General features: G+C 36.7%; 1 protein-coding gene across 1 annotated transcript in view; it reads left to right on the forward strand.

Annotated features, from left to right (window-relative positions):
• Positions 1 to 1,422: 1,422 nt before the first annotated feature.
• The window catches only part of cntnap3 (contactin associated protein family member 3), a 76,689-nt gene continuing 57,301 nt past the window's right edge, over positions 1,423 to 20,810 (forward strand). Inside the window, exon 1 of the mRNA XM_087810423.1 lies at positions 1,423 to 1,522. Coding sequence (XP_087666549.1) covers positions 1,444 to 1,522 — 79 coding nt within the window. The 5' untranslated portion in view covers positions 1,423 to 1,443. The remainder of the gene's footprint in view (positions 1,523 to 20,810) is intronic.

The following is a 20,810-nucleotide window of genomic DNA, read 5'->3' on the forward strand; positions in this document are numbered from 1 at the left end:
AGCGAAGATGACAGATGCGGCTTTATTACAGAGCAGGCTTTGATTGACAGGCGTTACGAGGGTGTCTCGTCTGACGCTTCACCACAGGAATCGATTCTCTCGGTATCTGAAGAAACTTGTTCGGCATCAGGTGGTTAAGATTCTCACAGTGACTCCATGAATCCATATTTATACAATATAAAAAAATCCTTTTTCTAGGGTCAAGACCTAAAGAGCTCCCCCTGGAGGCTCACAGATGAACTTTTATACTAAGATAGCTTGCAACATTTTCTTTTAAAAAGGTAACTTCCTAAAACAGGAAGTTAGAAAAGGTTTAACTCAGAGAAAATAAATAAAATTGTGTCAATAAAAAACGAACAAAAAAGAAAAAACAGACATAATTTAAAAAAATTAAAAAAAAAATCAAAAAATACTTTCGGTGGATTTTGTTCTTATTTGTGTTTCATTTATTTGTATTAAAAATGTGAGTAAAAGTTCTGGGGGTTGCAATAAAAAGTAGGATGAATTAAAGAAATAATTAGATTTGATAAAAACAAATATAATCAATGAGTTTTTGATTTAGAAAATAAATATATGAAATGAATAATAAATAATTAAATAATAATAAATCAGTTTGACTGATCCAATAATAATAAGTCATTAAAATAATCAATAATCTGGATGAAAAATGAACGTTAAAAATAAGGAGAATTTTAAGGATAAAATACATTTCAGTAGTATCAGGAAAAAAAAAGTTTTTTATTGCAAAAAAAAAAAAGATGTAGAAAGAAAAATCTAAGTCAAAATAACAAATAAAAAGGTCAAACCTGGTCTGAGCGACTCAAGCCGGCTCAAGTGAAGGTGATTTGTGGGACTCGGTCGGATGTGTCGGACTCCTTCGACTTATCCACGATCCGACTCCAGGACTCCAGACTCCTGGATCACATCGATCCCGTCCATCAGTTCCGCTTCCGGCACCCGGGAGCCCTCTGCTGGACACTGACGTCATCACAAAAAAAATGGCTGAACACAAATAAAAGTTGGATTTAAAAAGAAAGAACAAGGTCGTGGGTTCGGACTCGATATGTAGATGATTTAAACTGATGAACTGAGTCATCTGGTGTGTTTAGGGGAGGAGTCCCGGGGCAGACCCGCCATATTCACTGGAGACAGAGAGGTGGACATGAGCTCTACTCCGCGTCTCTGATGGATGACGGAGCTTCAGGAGGATTTGACGAAAATAGGTCTGAAGGAAACATTGGATCTGATGTTCGGTGGATGGTGAGGGAGGAGACCAGCACCGACCCTCCTTCCTTCCTCTCCTCTCCTCTCCTCTCTCACCCCTTCTCTCTCTCTCTCCCTCTCCCTCTCTCTCTCCTTCCCTCTCCCTCCCTCCCTCAGTTCAGTCGCAGACTCCTCTGGAGCAGGAGTTGTTGCGTGTCTCTCCTCCAGCGGCTCCCCATCATGGACCCTCGGACTAAAACCTGCTCCTGGATTATGTTCCTGCTCGTCCTGCTCCACTGGGTCTCGGTCCGGACGGAAGGTGAGTCTCTTTATACATGTGTGTGTGTGTGTGTCTGTGTGTGTGTGTGTGTGTGTGAAGCATCACCGAGGGTGGAAAGTTGCGACGCGGATCCGCGACTCGTTCGTGTGGGAAACATGCGCGCACGGCGCGTGCACAACAGACACTTTTGTGTTGAAACGAACTGTTTTTTTCTCTCTCTCGTGATCGAGACCAGATCCTCACACCTGAAAGTGGACCAAACCAAACATTGACAGACAGTTGAGCCACTGCGCGTTAAAAAAACCCCATTATCTTGTGTGTGTGCGCGTGCGTGTGTGTTTGAGAGGTGGATTATCTTCTGTTGATTTCCCTCAAACGTTTCATTATCTGTGTCAGTTTTGTTAATATAATGAACTCACGTGTGTTTGTTTCATGTTTCATCTTTCGACGCTGCTTCAAAAACATCCCTAAAGAAGGTTCTTGTCAGGGCCGGTCCTATATTTCTGTGGAGGGGGGCAGGGGGGCATCGTCATTTCGTGGGGCCCCTGATGCACCATGAAAGAACATGTAAATGAGGAAACCATAGCATTTTTTTTTTTCGGGAATAGAAAAGTGTTTGAGGTTGTCGTTTTTTTGTGTTTGTTCTATGAGTTGTGAGTCTGTTGAGAGATTTGAAGGTAAACAGTAGTGAAGGACAAATATTAAATATCGCAACATTTTCTTCGCGATACCGTCTTGATATTTAACAGTGTATCTAATAATCATTTTTTAAATTAAATTTTTTTGGTTCGTCTTTAAATTCACATTTTATTTTAACTATATTTCTTTTATGGTTAAATTTAAATAAAGCATATCTAAAATAAAATAATTATATTTTTGATTAACAATTAACATGTAAATATTCAATGCATTTATCGTGTTGCAATTAAACACAATTAAATATTCCAACATTATTTTTTGTCATGATAGTGTATCAAAATTCAACCGCACCTTATTGTTTTTTATGTTATGTTTTACTTTTTGGTTTACTTTCCAACTCACAGTGCTTTCATGGTTTATATTTCTTAAATTGCGCTTAATTTTTGAGTTGCAATTAATTGTCTGGCCGCTAGATGGCAGCAGTCATTACGCCCTCCGTAGCTAAAAGTACAATAAAATCCAGAGAGATCCTGGCGATGACTGAGGACGAGAGGATACGTCGACTCCAGCCGCTTTTAAAGATGATGTTTGGACATATTTTTAACAAATGAAAGCAGTTACGACTTCGTCAAGAGTCATGTGGTCTGTAATTTGTGCAACACCAGAGTCAAGTACTGGACAATACTACACATTTATTCTTGTTACTACAGTATCACGATATATCGTATCGTTGACCCTGTACGTATTGTATCGGCAGAATCACCAACACATACCACTAGTTGACTCTAAACACAAAGATGCAAATATAAAAACCAACACACAAAAACAGATTCAGACAAACACAAACTCGGTCACACACGTATACACTCACACGTGTTAACACACCCACAGATATAATCGATATATCAACACACACACAAGAATACACACCATATACACACACACACAACAGTACGTGATCAATACAAACACACAGACTTATCTCTAGGGACAGTAAAGATCTGTACACGCAAAGAATCACACACTCAGACACATCGATTACATGCAAGTACACAAACCCACATATCGAGTAAAATAACGCACCTGTGCAAAGACACACACAAAGGGAATCAATCTTGGCAGATGACACCGACACACAAAGTGACAACGATGGTGTGTGAAGTCATGTGATCAGAAGGACAAAAGTGAGGGATGAAGTGAGACTGTCTGGGTCTGTGTTACAGTGGTTCTCGTCATACCTTTCTGGGCAGTTTCCCTGTATCTGCCAATCAAATCAGCGGATCTGTTGTGTGGAGTCCCTCAAGGTTCTATTCTGGGTCCTTTTTTATTTTTGCTGTACTTGATTCCCCTCAGTAAAATCATTCAGATTTCCTGATGTTTCTCACTAAATGTTTGCTGATGACATCCAGCTCTACTGCTCTTTTGATCCAACTGAGCCCCAGAGGCTGAACAGCTTAGTCAAATATTTTCTAGAAATCAAACAATGTCTGAGTGAAAACACTTTGCAGCTAAATGTGGACAAAACTGAAACTCTGGTGATTGCTCCTGATGATAAGGTTCCAGGGTTGAGTCAGTACTTGGGTGACTTAGGTCAGTCTGTCAAACTGAGCCTGAGAAACCTGGGTGTTGTATTTGATAAAGACATGTCTCTAGTTCAACACTGCAGAAAACTGACCACAAACTGTTTGAACTGAGAAAAATCTCTAAATTTAGGAAAATGTTTTCACAACACGATCTGGAGCTTGTAATCCATGTGTTTGTGTCTCGTTTATCTTCCTCTCCCTCTGTGTTTGATGATCTACTGTCTCCTTCAAGAAACAACTTAAGACATTTTTATTTTTGCTTTTCCCTGATTTTCTGGAACTCCTGTGTTTGTCTTATATGTCTTGATATCTTAAGTACATATTTTAAATGTATATTGCTTTTGTTTGTTAAAGTGCTTTGTGACGCTGATCTAGAAATGCGCTTTATAAATAACCTTTACTTACTTACTTATTCTTGAACCAAGTGCCAGCTAGCTTGTTTAGAGCTGCTGTTAGCATTTCTACACAACAATACGTTGGCAACATAGCACCACTTAGAGACTTAGCAAAAGTAAGCAAGTAGCTAGCAAAGTGAAAGCATCCATAGTTGAGAAAGACAGCTAGCATCACAGCACAGCTAGCCTCGTCAATGATGCTGTAATCACCCCAGGCTAGATAAAAACAGTGGTTATTATCTTAGCTAATTAACTCATTTCAGAGAAGAAGCTAGCAACTTCACATTGATAGCAAGTAATGACAAATGGTTTAACGTCTTGCTAGTTTAGAGTAGTTGTGACCAACTTCCCAAAGGTACTGGACATTCATTAAGCTAGCAACTATAGCAAAAATAATCTGAAGATAATAGCTAGCCAGTCCATGGCAGCGAAATGGTAGCTTGACCTCACCAGCTAGCCAAGCGAGGCAGCTAGCAACAACGCACTAATCACCACTTTAAAAAGCTATTAATGTGTTAGCTGTTAGCACATCCGGCTGGATCGGAGAAGTGATTAGCATCTTAGCAAAGGAAGTAATTTCAGAGAAGCAGATAGTGACTTTATATTGTTTTGAAGACAAAAGACGCACTTGAAGTGACTTTCCTAGCTAGTAGAGCAGCTAATAGAAATAAAGCTACAAAAGCCACTTTTGAGCTTCTAGACATAGCTTAGCTCAGTCTTAGCAAGGCTAGCTAGTTTAGAGTAGCAATAAGCCACCAGTAAGTAGACACTAGTGATGGTTAGCAACTTAGCATAATATTTCACTGTACAGTAGCAATTGGAGCATTAGCGGGAAGCCAGTTGCCAAAACAGGAGCTTTAAATCGATAGCTGGTTAAGACATCTGGTTAGCAACTTAGCAATTGTGGCCAGCTTATGTCAGGGATTTTCTCCCGGACAATCGGAATGAGAACAGAGACAAGAGTTAGAATAACAAAGTCAGAATCCAGATTTACCACCAGCAAGGAGTGAAGGCGTTTCTCACAGCTCGTCCCAAACCACTGAAGGTCTTCGGACCGTGCTTGCCTTTTTATTTGAAAGCTCAGAGCATGACACACTTAAATACAAACAGTCATTTCTCGGGAAAGGGAACTCTAACTGGGCCCATTCCTTCCAGCTCATTGTGAGCCGCATATGTTTATTGTGATAAGACTATAAAAAGCAACATAAATTCTTTAATAGCTTATAGCGACTTAGCTAGCTTACGCAGCTTCATGCATCTTGTTTCGAACACCACGGCACTCAAAGGTGGACGACTGGTCCAGCACAAGCTAAACAAACCACTAAGATATGGAGCTTAAGAACGTCCGTTGGCCCCTGGCTAGCTGGTTAAGAGGATCATTGAGTGCAGAAGCCACTTCGAGGGTCGGGGGTTGAGGGGCGGGGGGGGATTGTCACAGTTGTCGCTCAAAGACATTTGTGTGCTTTAACGTGATGATCCCACTCGAGGACATCTAAAGACTCCGCTATGATCCCCAGAAGAAGAAGAAGAAGAAGAAGAAGAAGAAGATCTCATGTGAGCGAACGTGATCGTTGCAGTACGATGTGACCGCGAGACGCGAGACTGTCACTCAAGTGACTCATCGCTTGAGGCTAATGTCGCACAAACATTGACACGTCTGCGTGAATACTTTTAATAATTAGAGATTAATTAATAATTAAATAAAACGCAACAAAACCAAAGTTCAACCAAATTTTTACAGAAAATTTGATTCGGTGAACAATTATTTTTGTTTTATAAATATTTTTTAAAAATGGGGAAAATGCAACGAAAACAACAGTTGTTACAACGTACAAGTCGACTAAAATGTAGAGAAATAAGTCGGAAAAATACATGACAAATAACAAACGATCAAAATAAAGAAAATGTAAAACGTGCCGAAAGTCAAACTCTCTAAAATTGGGGAAAAAAGCAGCCAAAAACTAAAGTTCATGTCCGGGCAAACCATGTGAACACAAAGAAAAGTCACAGAAATGTAGAAGATGGGATTTTATGAAGTCTAAAAAACCTTTAAAAAGCAAAAAAAATATTGTGTAATTTATACATAAAAATGCCCCAAAATCAAAGTTTCTACATTTTTTTTTAAACTAAGAAAAGTTGTAAAGCCAAAGTTAGGTTTAGGCATGGCTTGTGAACACATGTAAGAAGTCAAAGAAATTCAGAAAACGTGATTTTCTAAAGTCTCAAAATTTCTGGGAAAAAAATACGACATTTGTAAAATGTGTTGATTTTTTTTCCCCCCAAAATCCACCTCATTCAAAATGAAAGTTCATTGTTCAGTTGAGCATATAAAGACTAATAAATGTTACAGAAACTGCAAAAATTGAATTTTCTATAGTCTCAAATAATGTCCAATTTTTTTTAATCTAAAAAGTAAAAAAGTAAAATAAAAAACTACCCCTCCAAAAAAGAGAGAAATGGGCAACATCTCCATTAAATTAAGTGTCCAGTTATGGTATCGCCCTAATAAATATTTAAAAACACTTTTTTTCCATTAAAAATATTAACATTTATGCCTGAATATAAAAGTTCCTCGGCTCGTGATCTTCCCGAGGAGACGCCTCCACACTGTTTTCAAACGAGAACACCTCGTCTTCTCTGGTGTTCGGGCAGTAAAAACCTCTCACCGCCTCGGGCTCTGTTGTGATCTGGATTAAGCAGATGGTTGTAATGAAGTGAGGGGGGGGGGGGTCTTGTTCTACTTCAACATCTTCATCCATAATTGAGGAGCCCGTGATGAAGAGTCTTCACCTTCCCATCGTCTCCGAGCCGATCATGTCCGCTCGGACGCTCGTCTCTGTCCGTGTCCAGGCAGCGTGAGATTCTCCTCAGACGCTCACTGGACCGAACCTGAAGCCACGAGTGGACGTTTCATCCTGAGGTTTTATTCTCCGTCGCCGGCTTCTCTTTACATAGTCATGAAACTTCCTGAAGCTTAGTGAGGTCGTTTAAGTTATTATACAGTCATTTGGTTTATTCAAGTTGTGTATTCAACCATAGACACACATTAAACACGTTTCTAAAAAAGGTACATGAAACAAATGTACTCATGTTTTAACATGCAAATTATACTTCGAATTAAATATTTAGTTAGTTAAAGAATGTATTAATGTTCAATTAGGAAAAAGTAAAAATAAAAGGATAGTAAGTAAGTAAGTAAGTAAGTAATTTGTATTTATATAGCCCTTTTCCAGACCAGGGTCACAAAGCGCTTAAACAATATTCATTAAAAATATATACTTTAAAGGTCAAGATAATACTGAGAACAACACAGGAGTCTCAGAAAACAAGGAAAAGCCTGAACAAAAAAAAAAGTCTTAAGATCAGTATATTTGCAATGTTGAGAAAGTTTTTGAGATAAATAAAATATTATTGTTCATAAATATGGAATATTTAAAACAAAAACATGTGTTTTTATTTAAAAAAAATAAGTAACCTCGAATAAAATATATAATATTACAAAATATAGGTGAGAATAGAACGAAGTAAAATATGAAAAATATTATAAATATATTATTAAGTTCATGCTACTATAAAAAATGTTTTTGCCTTAAAACAAACTTTTTCTCATACTTTTCATAGACCCCTCACTCGTAAACAAGACCCAGGGTAGATCTAGTAACATTTTTTAGGTAAACTAAGGAGTATTATTAAAAAAATGTAATTAAACTACTTTAACTAGTAAACGCCTATATTGACTGGCTCTCGTTTGCTCTTCCTGTCTTTCATTTACCAAAATAAAAGCCTGATCCGACCTCAATATAGAGCCGACGCTGAATAATATCCAACAACATGAAGAAGCTGCACAACAAGCATTTGAATAAATACATTTTAAAAACTCAGCTTCTGTTTATTCCTCTTTAATTAGCTGCAGCGTCGCCGCGAGTCTCTGCAGGTGAGAGTTGACAGACGTGAATAAAAGTAAAGGATGTGCAGAAGGAAGGCGAGAAAACACGGTTGTTTGGGAACAGTTATGCGAGCTCCCTCCTTCTCTCCCTTTATCTCCCCCTTTATCTCCCCCTTTATCTCCCCCCTGCTCGCTCAGACATGCAAGAAACAAGAGATGAAGATTTGTGACGCAGAGATTAGAATAAATGATATAAAAAAACATGAATAATTCAGCAGCTAAGGGGAGGTTTTTGCGAGTTCAGGAGGTCATAATGTTCAGGCCAGGTGAGAGCGCCCTCTGGTGGACAACAAGTATATAATTTATTCGCTGTAGTTGCAGAGACGCTATTAATAAACACACAAAGACAAACACCCACTTGCACACATATACACGTATAGACAGGCAAACACGGGTACACACACACACGAGCATTGACACACACTCACACATAAACACCAAATCACACACGAAAACAAAACACAGAGTCGATACACAGATGCATGCAGACAACGACGCACACAATCAGCCCACACACAAAGTGAAACATACATTCACACACATGTGGACACACACAAACGCAGACACACACATAAATTCACAAAAACATATGCATAAAGACCCAGAAACACACAGACACACACTTGCACAAACGCTCTCACACATATACACAATGACAAACACACGTACGCACGTGGAGACACACACACACAACGCAGACACACACAAGTGCAATGACACACACAGGTACATGCACACAACGCAACTACACACACACAAAGTCAACTACACACACACAAAGTCAAACACACACGCACAAAGAAACACAAATGCGGGCCCACAGACACACAAACGCATGCACACACATAAAGACACAAAAGCATATTCATAAAGAACCAGGGCACAGACACACAAAGTTGTACACACACTGACCTACACACACACACACACACACACAGGTAGACGCACACAAGCGCATTTACACACAGGTGCTCTCACATATACACAAAGACAAAAACACAAAGACTAACACACACATGTGTACACACAAGCACAAAGAAACACACACACACACACACACAAACAAATGCGGACCCACACGCACAGACAAAGACACACACACAAGAGTGTGTCCATTTTTTAAATAAAGTATTTTCTAATGTCAATTTAAATGAGGTCTAAGATACTAAAGATGTTAAATATTCAGTACAAGTTTGTCAAGAACGAACACAAAAGTGTGCGATAACAGCGACACTCCTGAAGATCTTTGTGTAGTTTCCTCTGGAACCTCTCAACACTCGACTCCTGCAACAATCTCTCCTCGTGACATTTGTTCAGCGCCGGCTCCGCCGGAGGCAGTTCGACCGCCGGAGCCGTCGCTCTCGCTTCCTGTTAGTGAGTCTGAATCCAACATTCGTTTCAATCAACGCACAACGAGGCACTTTTAGTGAGAGATTCTGCGACTGTTCGTCTTCGTGTCCGTGTTGTGGGTCTTTAGCCGTCGTTTGTGTTTGATTTCTACTCACCTTTGTGTGGACGGTGAGATTGTCTGCAGGTGTTTGAAGCTCAGTCGTCCAGAGGAGACTCGGAGCAGAACCTCTGAAGACAGTAGAGGTTTCAGGACGACTCCTGGGTGGGAGGAAGCCCCGGGGCAGAGCTGGAGACGCCGGGACGTTTACGGAAGATGTTAGAGAAGCTGAAACGAAAAAAAAAGAGAGAATTTAAAAAAGAAAATTGACATAAAAGCTCAAGAAAAATAGAGATAAAAATAAAAACTTTTAGAAAATGACTTAAATCAACACACAAACAACACAAACGTTTGGAAAATCAAGTCAATGGAAAGAAAAATGTGCACAAAATGAAAAATAATGAAATCATTTTGAATCATTTTATTGAAAATCATTTTTTAGAAGCTTCCAAAAATGTTGAGATACTGCAGAAGAAAAGAAAAACGGACTAAAACTTGTCAGACTTTTAATAATGACAAAAGAAAAACAAATTTCCCTCAAACAAAAAGTTTAAAATTGAATAATTTTGACGGAAAGTCGTGTAAAAATCCTTAAAGTTAGACAATAATTGACTTCAATAAGGGAAAAAAACACCAAAAAAGACCTTAAGAAACAAAAATCCTCATAAAAAAAACAAAAAATATCAAAGGACACTTACAGCGAAAACATCCCTAAAAATAAGAAAAACATGAAAAGTTACAAATCAAATGACATGGAGGTAGATTTGGTTCTTTATCATTCAATCAAAGAATACAAAATAATTAAAAGTTAAAAGTTTCTTCAATAAAAAAATGAAGATCCACAAAATAAATCATAAAACTATCATAAAAAAAATAAAATCAATCAAACTCTAATAAGATAAATTGTGTCTCAAAATCTTTGTAAAAATCAAACGATAACTTAAATGTGAAATAAATAAAAACGTCTAAAGTGCAGCAGTGTTAGAAGAAGATTCAGTCTGTGACTCGAGGACGACTCGATCTTGTTTGTTAGTTCAACATCCTGCAGATCCAGATAAAACTGGTTTAGAATCTTCGTTCGTTGAAGTTGTTTTCCAACGATTCTCTGAAGATCATCTGAGTTCATCCTCCTGTTCCTCTGAGAGTCGATCTACTCTCACCTTCATGCTCGACGCCACGTTAGCTCGACTCACCCGCGGGTCAGCGGCTAATTGCTAACTGGTGACCCATCGACGCTCGTCTGCTGGGAAGTGATCGTCACGACGACCACGACGGTCATGTGACTCCTGCTGGAATCAATCCAGGTCGAGTTTCTGGTGAAAGAAAGCTGAGCCGAGATCAATGTCAAGTACGGGAGACAAACGTCGACACGAGTAACACCCGGCTAGCTGGGACGTCAAACATGATGTCCTTCAACATGCTAACATGCTAGCACCTCGGCTACATGAGCGGCTCCTTTTATTTGATACAGTTCTTTTTTTCAATAAAACAACAATCTACTTTTTATTTGTAAATAAAGTTTTCAACCAGAAAACCATGAACAAAATCTGATTGAAAGAAAAGTTAGGATCCAAAAATACAAGATTAAAGAGTTGAAAACTAGTGATGTATTGATGAAGCTTCATGAAACAGTGTAATGTTGTTCAGAGGTCAGTAGGTGGCGCCATCAGTTTAAAATGACGTGATGTTTCATTAGAAAAGCTGTTGAAAACAAAAGGAAAATTGCAGAGACGCCATCTAGTGGACTCTGAAAATAATGACACTGCTTCACGAAGCTTCATCAGACCACTATTAAAAAAACAATATGTAAAAATAACGTTTTCATTTCTAAAAAGAAAGTTTCTTTCTTTTTCTTTGGAATAAAAGAACATTCTAGTTTTTATTTGGAAATAAAATTTTTTAATATAAAGTTTTTAATCAGAAAACAATTATTTGTTTTAAATTATATAATATAAAAACTGTTATGAATACAATATATAAACAATTAAAAAGGTCAAGAAATTTTATATAGAAATAATGAACATTTTATTTAAAAAATAATAGATTTTAATTGCTAATTAAGTTTAATTTAAAAATACATACATTTTAATTGCAAATTAAAAGTTTTCTTATTTTTCTTATTAATAGTTTTGTTAAATCAAATCAATTAAAAAGGTTAGAGATACAATATATAAATGGTATATAAACGTTTAAAAGGTGAAGAAAAAAACAATAACAAATATAACTTGTTAATGACATAAAATCATAAACATTTTATTTGAAATAATTTAAAAAATGTTTTTGAGTAATCTAGTTTTTTATTTTTTAATAAACATTGGAATGTAACGTTTTTAATCCGATTTTTTTTCTATTTTCTATTAAATCATTATTTAACAAAAAATAATTAAAAAAAAAAATATATATATAAAAGGTTAAAAAGATTGGGAGAAACGGTTAATTCTAATAAAAAGAAGAAAAAAATACCCTTAAAAAACAAAGTTGACTTTAAGAAAGATCTCTTAGCAGAACAAAAAACTTGAAAGTGTCATTTTTCTTTTACATCAAACTCTTTAATCCCTCCTTCGTAAATCATCGTGAAATTCCGTGAAGGCAGGATCGTGGGATTAAGTTTTGTGTGAGAATAATCGTCAGTTCGCGCTGAGATCACGTTCTTAGAAGCATAAACACTTCAAGTCTCACCTGGAGGAACATTTATGTTATTGTCGACAACAGCTGCAGGGGAAGCCGCTTTCCTTCAAACCTCTCAGCTCCAGGGAATATCGCGACGTCTCCATTAAACTTCCCAGAATTCCTCCTGACTCAGGATCAAATGAAGAACACAAATCGCAGAGAGCTCAGGTTTGGTCCCGCGGGACAGTTTCCCCCCCCCAGGCTAGATTGTTTTGTGGCAGTGGAGGAACCGTGAGTAAGTAAAGGGCGGTGTGTCGGAGATTCATGGCGCCGGGTTGGCGGATAAATTCCCGCCATATTTCTGCGTTAGAGTCGTTTATGGAAATGTGAGCCGCGAATGAGACGCAGTCGAACCTGCCAGTCATCAATCAGGGTTTATTAACTGGTGTCTGAGCGAAGACCGCGACATATTGTTATAGTGTCGTGCGGAGCTCCCCCTAGAGGTCGACGAGTGAATTAACGAAATATGGTGAAACCATGAATGCTTCCATGGAGCGTAAAAAATAAAATTAATTTATTTAAAAATGTTTATACAAAATATTGATGATAACAATGAAGAATAAATTATTTTAAAGTGAAACGTTGCATAAGTAATTGCGTATGTTTTAAGGGATTTACGATTATTTTTAATAATAATTTGATAGCGGAACATATTCATAAAATTAAACATTACTAAACAAAAGTATTTCCACCCCAAAATTTTAACTCTGTATGTTTATATATGATGATATTGTTTGTTTTGTACTCTATCTTTTAAAATAACCCTAAAATAATTGTAAACATTTAAAAAATATATTTTTTTTATCTTTAAATTAAAAATGTATTTATTTATTCTCCTCGTGTTTTCGTAATGCATGGAGCTCCCCCTAGAGGTCTGGGGAAAAAAATTCAATAAACCCTGAAAGTGTTCATCGAGTGTAAAAAATAAATGCATGTAAAAATGTAACATTAAACATAGTTACAATAAAAAATATATTATATTAAAGTGACATGTTTATGTAAATAATGTGTAAATTATTAACGTAAATGTAAAATAAATAAGTTTTTTTAATTTTAAGAGCATTTACTATTAATTTATAAAAACAACATTTTAATCAAATAAAAACATTATTAAACATTTCCTCCAAATTTTTTAATATATATTTTTATACTACATTTTTTAGTTATGACATTGTTGCATACGCTACTTTTTTTTAAATAACCTTTTTTAAAGTCAATTTTCTTTTATTGATGTATTAATCTTAACTTAACATTTTTATTAAATAAAGTGTGCAGCTCCCCCTAGAGGTTTGTGAGTAAATTATTAACTCAATAAACCTTAAAGGGGTCCATGGAAAGGTAAAAAAGGGAAATGAATGCATTTAAAAAATGTTAATACAAAAAATAAAATGTTAAAATTAAAAGATACTTTAAATATTTTAGAGTTGATTGATTTCTGGGTCATAAGAAAGGATGCTAACTCCCAGCTAACGTCGCTACAAGGGTTAGCGTAGCTAGAGAGTTGGTAGAGGGCGCTGCTTCTATAGTGAGTATGTGTTCTTCTGAATTTCGCTGTCGCTAATGGTGTCAGAAGTAGGATGGTCAGAAACAAGGTTCTCCAGATTAATTTCTTGAGTTCCAGATTTTCTGAGTTAATAATCTCAACGTTGTCGCTAACATAATGACATTAGCATCACGATCAGCGCAAGCGAAACCTGAATGTCTCGTTTCATTAAACACCGACGACATCAGCGACGAGCTTCTGACGGACAGAAATAATTTGCCCTCTGAAGATGATTCTCTTCATCACTCGCTCCTGGTTCGTAACGAGCGCCGACGTCTCGTCCAATCACATCATCCGTGAGAAGCGAGCGACGCGATGATGAGTTTGTCTTCTCTGAACGACTCCATGAATTGTTTCTCTCGCTGTAATGAAGGAACACATTATTCTGATCATCCGGATTGAAAGTGAAGCGACAGGTTCACCAGAAGTGATCTGTGACCTTTGACATAGACTAGGTGGTCATAATGTTTTAGCTCATGTACGGCGAGTTCAGGTCATGATTTTTAACCGTGTTGGATTAAAGTTGCAAAAAGTTTGTTTCACCTTTTGTAATTTTCATTATCAGTGTCTGCTTTGAGTATCTCCTGCAGCGTGTGTGTTAGATTGATTAGTGTTTGAGGTTTTATGTGTATTTCATTCTTTCATATGAGTAAATGTTATGGTTTTTGTTTGCAAGAAAAGTTTTTACGTGTGTTTGTGAGGTTTTAAATTTGTGTGAGAAGTCTTCATATTTGTGAGGTTTTCTAGTGCCTGTGCGAGAGTTTTTGAGAGATTTTATTTTAATACTATAATTTTTATGTGAGTGCATTCATGTGTGAGGTTTTTCTTAATGTGTGCGTTTCATTTTTTTTTTTCAAATCTGTTCAGCTCTGAACCCATTTTGAGAGACAGAGAAACTGTAAGGTTTTCACCATTAAAAAAAACAAACTTGTATACGTTTGGTTATCACTTGTGTAATTTTGTGTGTAAGGCTTTTGCATTTAGGAAATGTTGGTTCAGGGACATATTTTAACAGTTTTCTGTGTCAGAGGTTTTACATTTGAGTTTTTCCATAGTTTAAAAAAATTATGTTAGATTTTAACGCCGGTTTTGTGTGTGTGCTTTTCACATTTGAAAGGCTTTCTGCTTGTTTACATTTTGTGTGTAAGGCTTTTGCATTTAGGAAATTTTGGTTCAGGGACGTTCAAACATATTTTTGTGTCTCAGAGGTTTTACATTTGTGTGTGAGGTTTGCCAGATTAAATATTTGTTCATAAAATGTGATCTTTAAATGTCCACATGATCACATGTGTTAGATTTTCACACTCGTTTTTACAGTACCTAAATGTGTCTGGGAAGTTTTCTGCTCGTTTAAGATTTGAGTGCCTGAGAGGTTTTACATTTGTGTGTGAGATTTTGGAGATTTAAATTGAACTACATATTTATGCATGAAAGGTTTTCACATGCATGAATGTGAGCTTTTAATATCCCAATGGGTTATTTAACATTAGTGTCAGATTCTACACTTGTTTTTACTAGTTTGTTTGTGAGATTTTCAAATGTGCATGGTTTTCTACTTATTTATCATTTGAGTTTCGGAGAGGTTTTACATTTGTGTGTGAGGTTTGCCAGATTAAATATTTGTGCATGAAATCTGAGGTTTTAATGTCCACATGATTTTCCCACGTGTGTTAGATTTTCACACTAGTTCTTACAGTACCTTTATGCGTCTGTCAAGTTTTCTGCCTGTTTAAGATTTGAGTGCCTGAGAGGTTCTAATGTGTGTTATATTTAAATTGAACTACATATTTATGCATGAAAGGTTTTCACATGCATGAATGTGAGCTTGTTCACATTAGTGTCAGATTTGACACTTGTTTTTACTAGTTTGTCTGTGAGATTTTCCTATCTGATCATCCGGATTGAAAGTGAAGCGACAGGTTCACAAGAACTGATCTGTGACCTTTGACATAGACTAGGTGGTCATAATGTTTTAGCTCATGTACGGCGAGTTCAGGTCATGATTTTTAACCATGTTGGATTAAAGTTGCAAAAAGTGTGTTTCACATATTGTAATTCTCATAATCAGTGTCTGCTCTGAGGATCTCCTGCAGCTTGTGTGTTAGATTTACAAGTGTGTGTGAGGTTTTAAATTTGTGTGTGAAGTTTTCATATTTGTGAGGTTTTCTAGTGCCTGTGCGAGAGTTTGTCTGTGAGATTTTCCTATGGTTTTCTACTCTTTTATGATTTGAGTCTCAGAGAGGTTTTACATTTGTGTGTGAGGTTTGCCAGATTCAATATTTGTGCATGAAATCTGAGGTTTTGATGTCCACATGATTTTCCCACGTGTGTTAGATTTTCACACTAGTTCTTACAGTACCTTTATGCGTCTGTCAAGTTTTCTGCCCGTTTAAGATTTGAGTGCCTGAGAGGTTTTAAAAATGTGTGTTAGATTTAAATTGAACTACATATTTATGCATGAAAGGTTTTCACATGCATGAATGTGAGCTTGTTCACATTAGTGTCAGATTTGACACTTGTTTTTACTAGTTTGTCTGTGAGATTTTCAAATGTGCATGTTTTCTACTTATTTATCATTTGAGTCTCAGAGAGGTTTTACATTTATGTGTGAGGTTTTTTGGAGACTTAAATGAAATCAAAGGTGTATGCATGTAAGGTTTGTTTTCAATTGCAGAAATGTGAGGTTTTAACATCCATAAGCGTTTTCCACATGCGTGTCGGATTTTAACACATGTAAGTGAGATTTCCGCAATCGTAAGGTTTTCTGATTGTTTAAGTGTCTGAGAGGTTCTTTTATTCCAGGTTTTCTTCAGGTGTAGTTTTAGCATTCCGGGTACGTGAGAGATTTCCAGCTCAGGTTCTCAAGCAGGAAGTGACTCAACGTCAGATCACAGGTTCCATGTGAAAACCTCACACGATGGTCCAAGAATAACAGCGAGTGATTATCGATGTTCAACCACTTCCTGTCTTGACGGTTTCGTTCCGGGCTCCCTCGCCGCCTCCCACGGCGCCGTCAAACTTTGTTTTGCGTGGCGGACTTTCAAGAGCGTGTCGTTGATTAAACGCCGGCGCCAGTCGAGGGCGTGCGTTGGATTCGTGCGTTGGATTCGTGCTCGTATCAAGCATCTGTCACCGCCGGGCCTTTGACGGGAAGAAAGTCTTTTCTTAGACGTCTTGAGCTGAAGGTTTCCAGCTTCTTTGTTTCAGACGAGCCGAGGTTTAATTAAAATAGCTCCGAGGTGAACTCGCCACTTTCTAATGGAAATGTTTCTATTTATTAAGCTGCGGAAAATTACATCTCACATGTTTGACCTCCAACTGTTGACTGGCTTCTTTTTTTTTCTTCTCTGGCGATTTTAATTAATTTATCCAGAGGAAAAGACTCTGAATGTATTTTGACAAGAACATTAATTCAATTTCTCTTCGACCATTTGCATCGTCTGTGATTTAACTGGGAAACTTTGGTTATGAATTAATTTTACAATCTTGGTTTTAGGGATAAAAGTTCTTTCCCTCATTATTTTTTTGTTTTGTTTTATGGTCGAAATTCATTCAAACTCATGCAAGAACATATTTTATTTTTCTCAAACTCCATTCTCCTATTTATGTTGGATTTTAAAAAAGAAAACTATTTTGTGACCTGACCTTTTTTTTTACTGGTAGATTTTTTGCTTGTGAAAATTGTATAAATGTATATTTTATTGGTAGACATTTTCTATTTATGGTCAAACTCTGGTGAGTGGCAAAAATAACATTTCTTATACATTTTTTGTTCCAATAAAATGTGTTTTTTTTTTTTTTCTAGCAGAGAATTGCTTTTTACTTTTTTTTAGCTCACCTATGTTGCTATCAATGCTAAGTGTTAGCATCTAGCTACTGGTCACTTTTTTTTGACTTAGCTTATTTTAACGGGTGAATTTTAGATTAATTAATTAAAAATACTTTTTAGACAGATATGTTTTCATTAGTTCATTTTTGTCTGTCTAATTTAGGTTTCTCCCATTTTTGCTCCAATTAAATGTTAAAAAAAAACATTCTGTTTGTACACAAATAAATAGGATTTAAAAACGTTGGTGATCATGTATATAGAAATACAAATTTCTACTTAAAAAGTAATTTTGTTCTGTTTTGTAGTGTAAGTAGAGGATTTTTATTTTTATTTTTTAACTCGTCTACGTTACTAGCAATGCTAACTGTTAGCGTTTAGCTCCTGATCTCCGGAGCATTTTAAGTCTTATCACAACCAAAATTCCATCAGTTTAAAAAAAAAGTGGTGTTCTGTTTTTTTCCTTTGGAGACTTTTAAACTTTATATTTTACGGATCAAATTATTTTCTCATAAGTTTATTTTTTTGAATTCAAGTCCAATTCACAGTTTCAAGCTAGTAGCAACAATGCTATGTTTCCTTTAATGATTGTTTATACACAAATAAAGATGATTTACAAAATGTAGTCAATCAATTTTGATGTTCATTTTACTATAAATACAAGTGTTTCACCTAAAAAAAGTTTCCTCACGTTTTTTTTGGCAGAGGGCGCATTTTATTTATCTATGTTGCTAGCTATGCTAACTGTTAGCTTCTCGCTCCCGATCTCTACACCATGTTATGTCTTTATGGAAACGCACAACTTTTTTTCTGTAAGTCAGGGTCGTCAGTAGAAATAGTATTTAGAATTTATGTTCTTTAATGCTGGTTTGTACACAATTCAAGAAATACACATGTTTTACTACAAAGGGTACCGTTTCATTTTAGTGTTTTTGTGGCGGGAGATTGTCTATGAAAGTATCAGTTCTATCATTATAATGAATAGTTGAACATTTTGGGGCCATCATTTAATATAAAATATTCTATATCGAAAGGTAATTTTTTTACACAGTTTTATATTGTAATTCTGATAATTCAAAACTACTTTTTCTCATTTCAATATTTCTCCATTTGTAGCCTCTTTTTTAAATCCAACATACAAACGTTGGTACAATCGTGCACAACATCCATCATCATCCAATCACGGCCTCATATTTCCAGCGAAGGGCTCTCAGAGACTCCATCTCGCCCACAGTAATGGAGAACACTCCATCGCTCCTCCGCCCGGTCATAATCACGCTCATAATTGATCGCCGCTGTCGCATTGTTATTTGATCAATCTGCTTTCTGCGCCTCTAATGAGAGGGAATGACGATTTAACGACCGGGCGGGGGCGGAAGGCGTCTGTACATGGTCGGGCGCCATATGCCGGGCCGTCGGCTTTCGTCGTCCTCCTCGGTTAATTTGAGTCGGAGCCGCTAATTAAAGCGCTCCTGCCATGTCCTCACCTTCGGGATATTAGCTAGCGCCGCGCCGCTCTGCATTCCAATTAATCAATTAACAAGTGAGCCGCCGGCGTCCCGGAACACACGCCGACCGACGCTGAATAATGCAGGAGTTTAATCAGCGCGTTTGATGCGACGGATCACAGAGGATATCGCACCTGGGGTCGCGGTTTGGCAGCGTGAGGTTCATTTAGAGTTGCTTTGTCGTGTCGCGAACACGGCTTTTTTGTTCAAATAACAACCGAGCGATGAGGCCGGGAGGTTTACAGCTGTGCTGGAGAGAGGTTCTCATGAGTGAGTGTGTAATGTGCCAGTGAATGGGAGGTTTTCATTTGTTTTTAAAATGTTCTATTGTGTGTTTAAAACTCTTTTACTTGTTTCGGAGATTGTCATGTGTGTGTTTACGGTTGAGTATGTGAAGTTTTCTCTTGTGTGTTTAAAACCCTTTTATTTGTTTCGGTAACTGTAATTTGTGCTCGTGAAAGATTTTCACACAGGTTCATGTGGACTTTTCAATTGTGTGAGAGATTGTCATATGTGTGTTTACGGTTGAGTATGTGAGGTTTTCTCTTGTGTGTTTAAAACTCCTTTACTTGTTTCGTTAATTGTAATTTTTGCTCGTGAAAGATTTTCATAAAGGTACATGTGGACTTTTCACATGTGTGAGAGATTTTCATGTGTGTGTTTACGGTTGAGTATGTGAGGTTTTCTCTTGTGTGTTTAAAACTCTTTTACTTGTTTCGGTAATTGTAATATGTGCTCGTGAAAGATTTTCACACAGGTACATGTGGACTTTTCACCTGTGTGAGAGATTGTCATACGTTTGTTTATGGTTAAGTATGTGAGGTTTTCTCTTGTGTGTTTAAAACTCGTTTACTTGTTGGGGTAACTGTAATATGTGCTCGTGAAAGACTTTCATAAGGGATCTTGTGGACTTTTCACTTGTGTGAGAGATTGTCATACGTTTGTTTATGGTTAAGTATGTAAGGTTTTCACTTGAGTATATATAACTTCATTTGTTTTTAAATACCCAGGTATTTCAAATGTCCATGGTAGATTGTTATACAAGACAATGTGGAGTTTAAGCATGTGTGAGAGATTGTCTCATTTCTGTTAACGTTTGTTTATGAGAGATTCTTACTTGTGTGTTTTTTTACCTGTTCCATTAAATTCAAATTTGATCGTTTTTTTTTAGGTGTGAGAGGTTATCTTACATGTGTTTGTTTATATAAGGTTTTCACATTCAGGTAATTCAAATTTTTGATTATGAGAGATTTTTTTGGAATACTCTACACAAGTATGTGTGAGAGGTTGTCTTATGCGTGTTTACGGTTGTGTATGTAAGGTTTTCACTTCTGATTATGACTTTTACTTTATTTGTTCAGGTGGTTCAAATTTGTACATGTGTGTATGTGTGAGGTTTTCAACTGTGTGTGCTTTTAATGTGTGTTTGAGTCTTAGGTTCTAACCTGTGCTTTCACAGGTTGTTTTTTTTTCCACAAAATTGGGGAGAGGTTCTTGAATACTTGTATACGTGAGGTTTTCACTTGTGTGTTTACATGTGTACTTTCACTTTTTTACTTGTTATGGGAACTCAAATGTTGTTCATGGGAGATTTTCATGTACATTCATGTGGAATCTTCAAGTGTGAGCGATTGTCTTATGTGCGTTTACGGTTATGTATGTGAGGTTTTCACTTGTGTGTTTACATGTGTACTTTCACTTTTTTAATTGTTAAGGGAACTCAAAAGGTGTCCATGAGAGATTTTCATGTATATTCATATGGAATCTTCA

This window comes from Callionymus lyra, chromosome 16, assembly GCF_982586985.1.
Source record: "Callionymus lyra chromosome 16, fCalLyr1.hap1.1, whole genome shotgun sequence".
NCBI classification, from domain to species: Eukaryota; Metazoa; Chordata; class Actinopteri; order Syngnathiformes; family Callionymidae; genus Callionymus; species Callionymus lyra.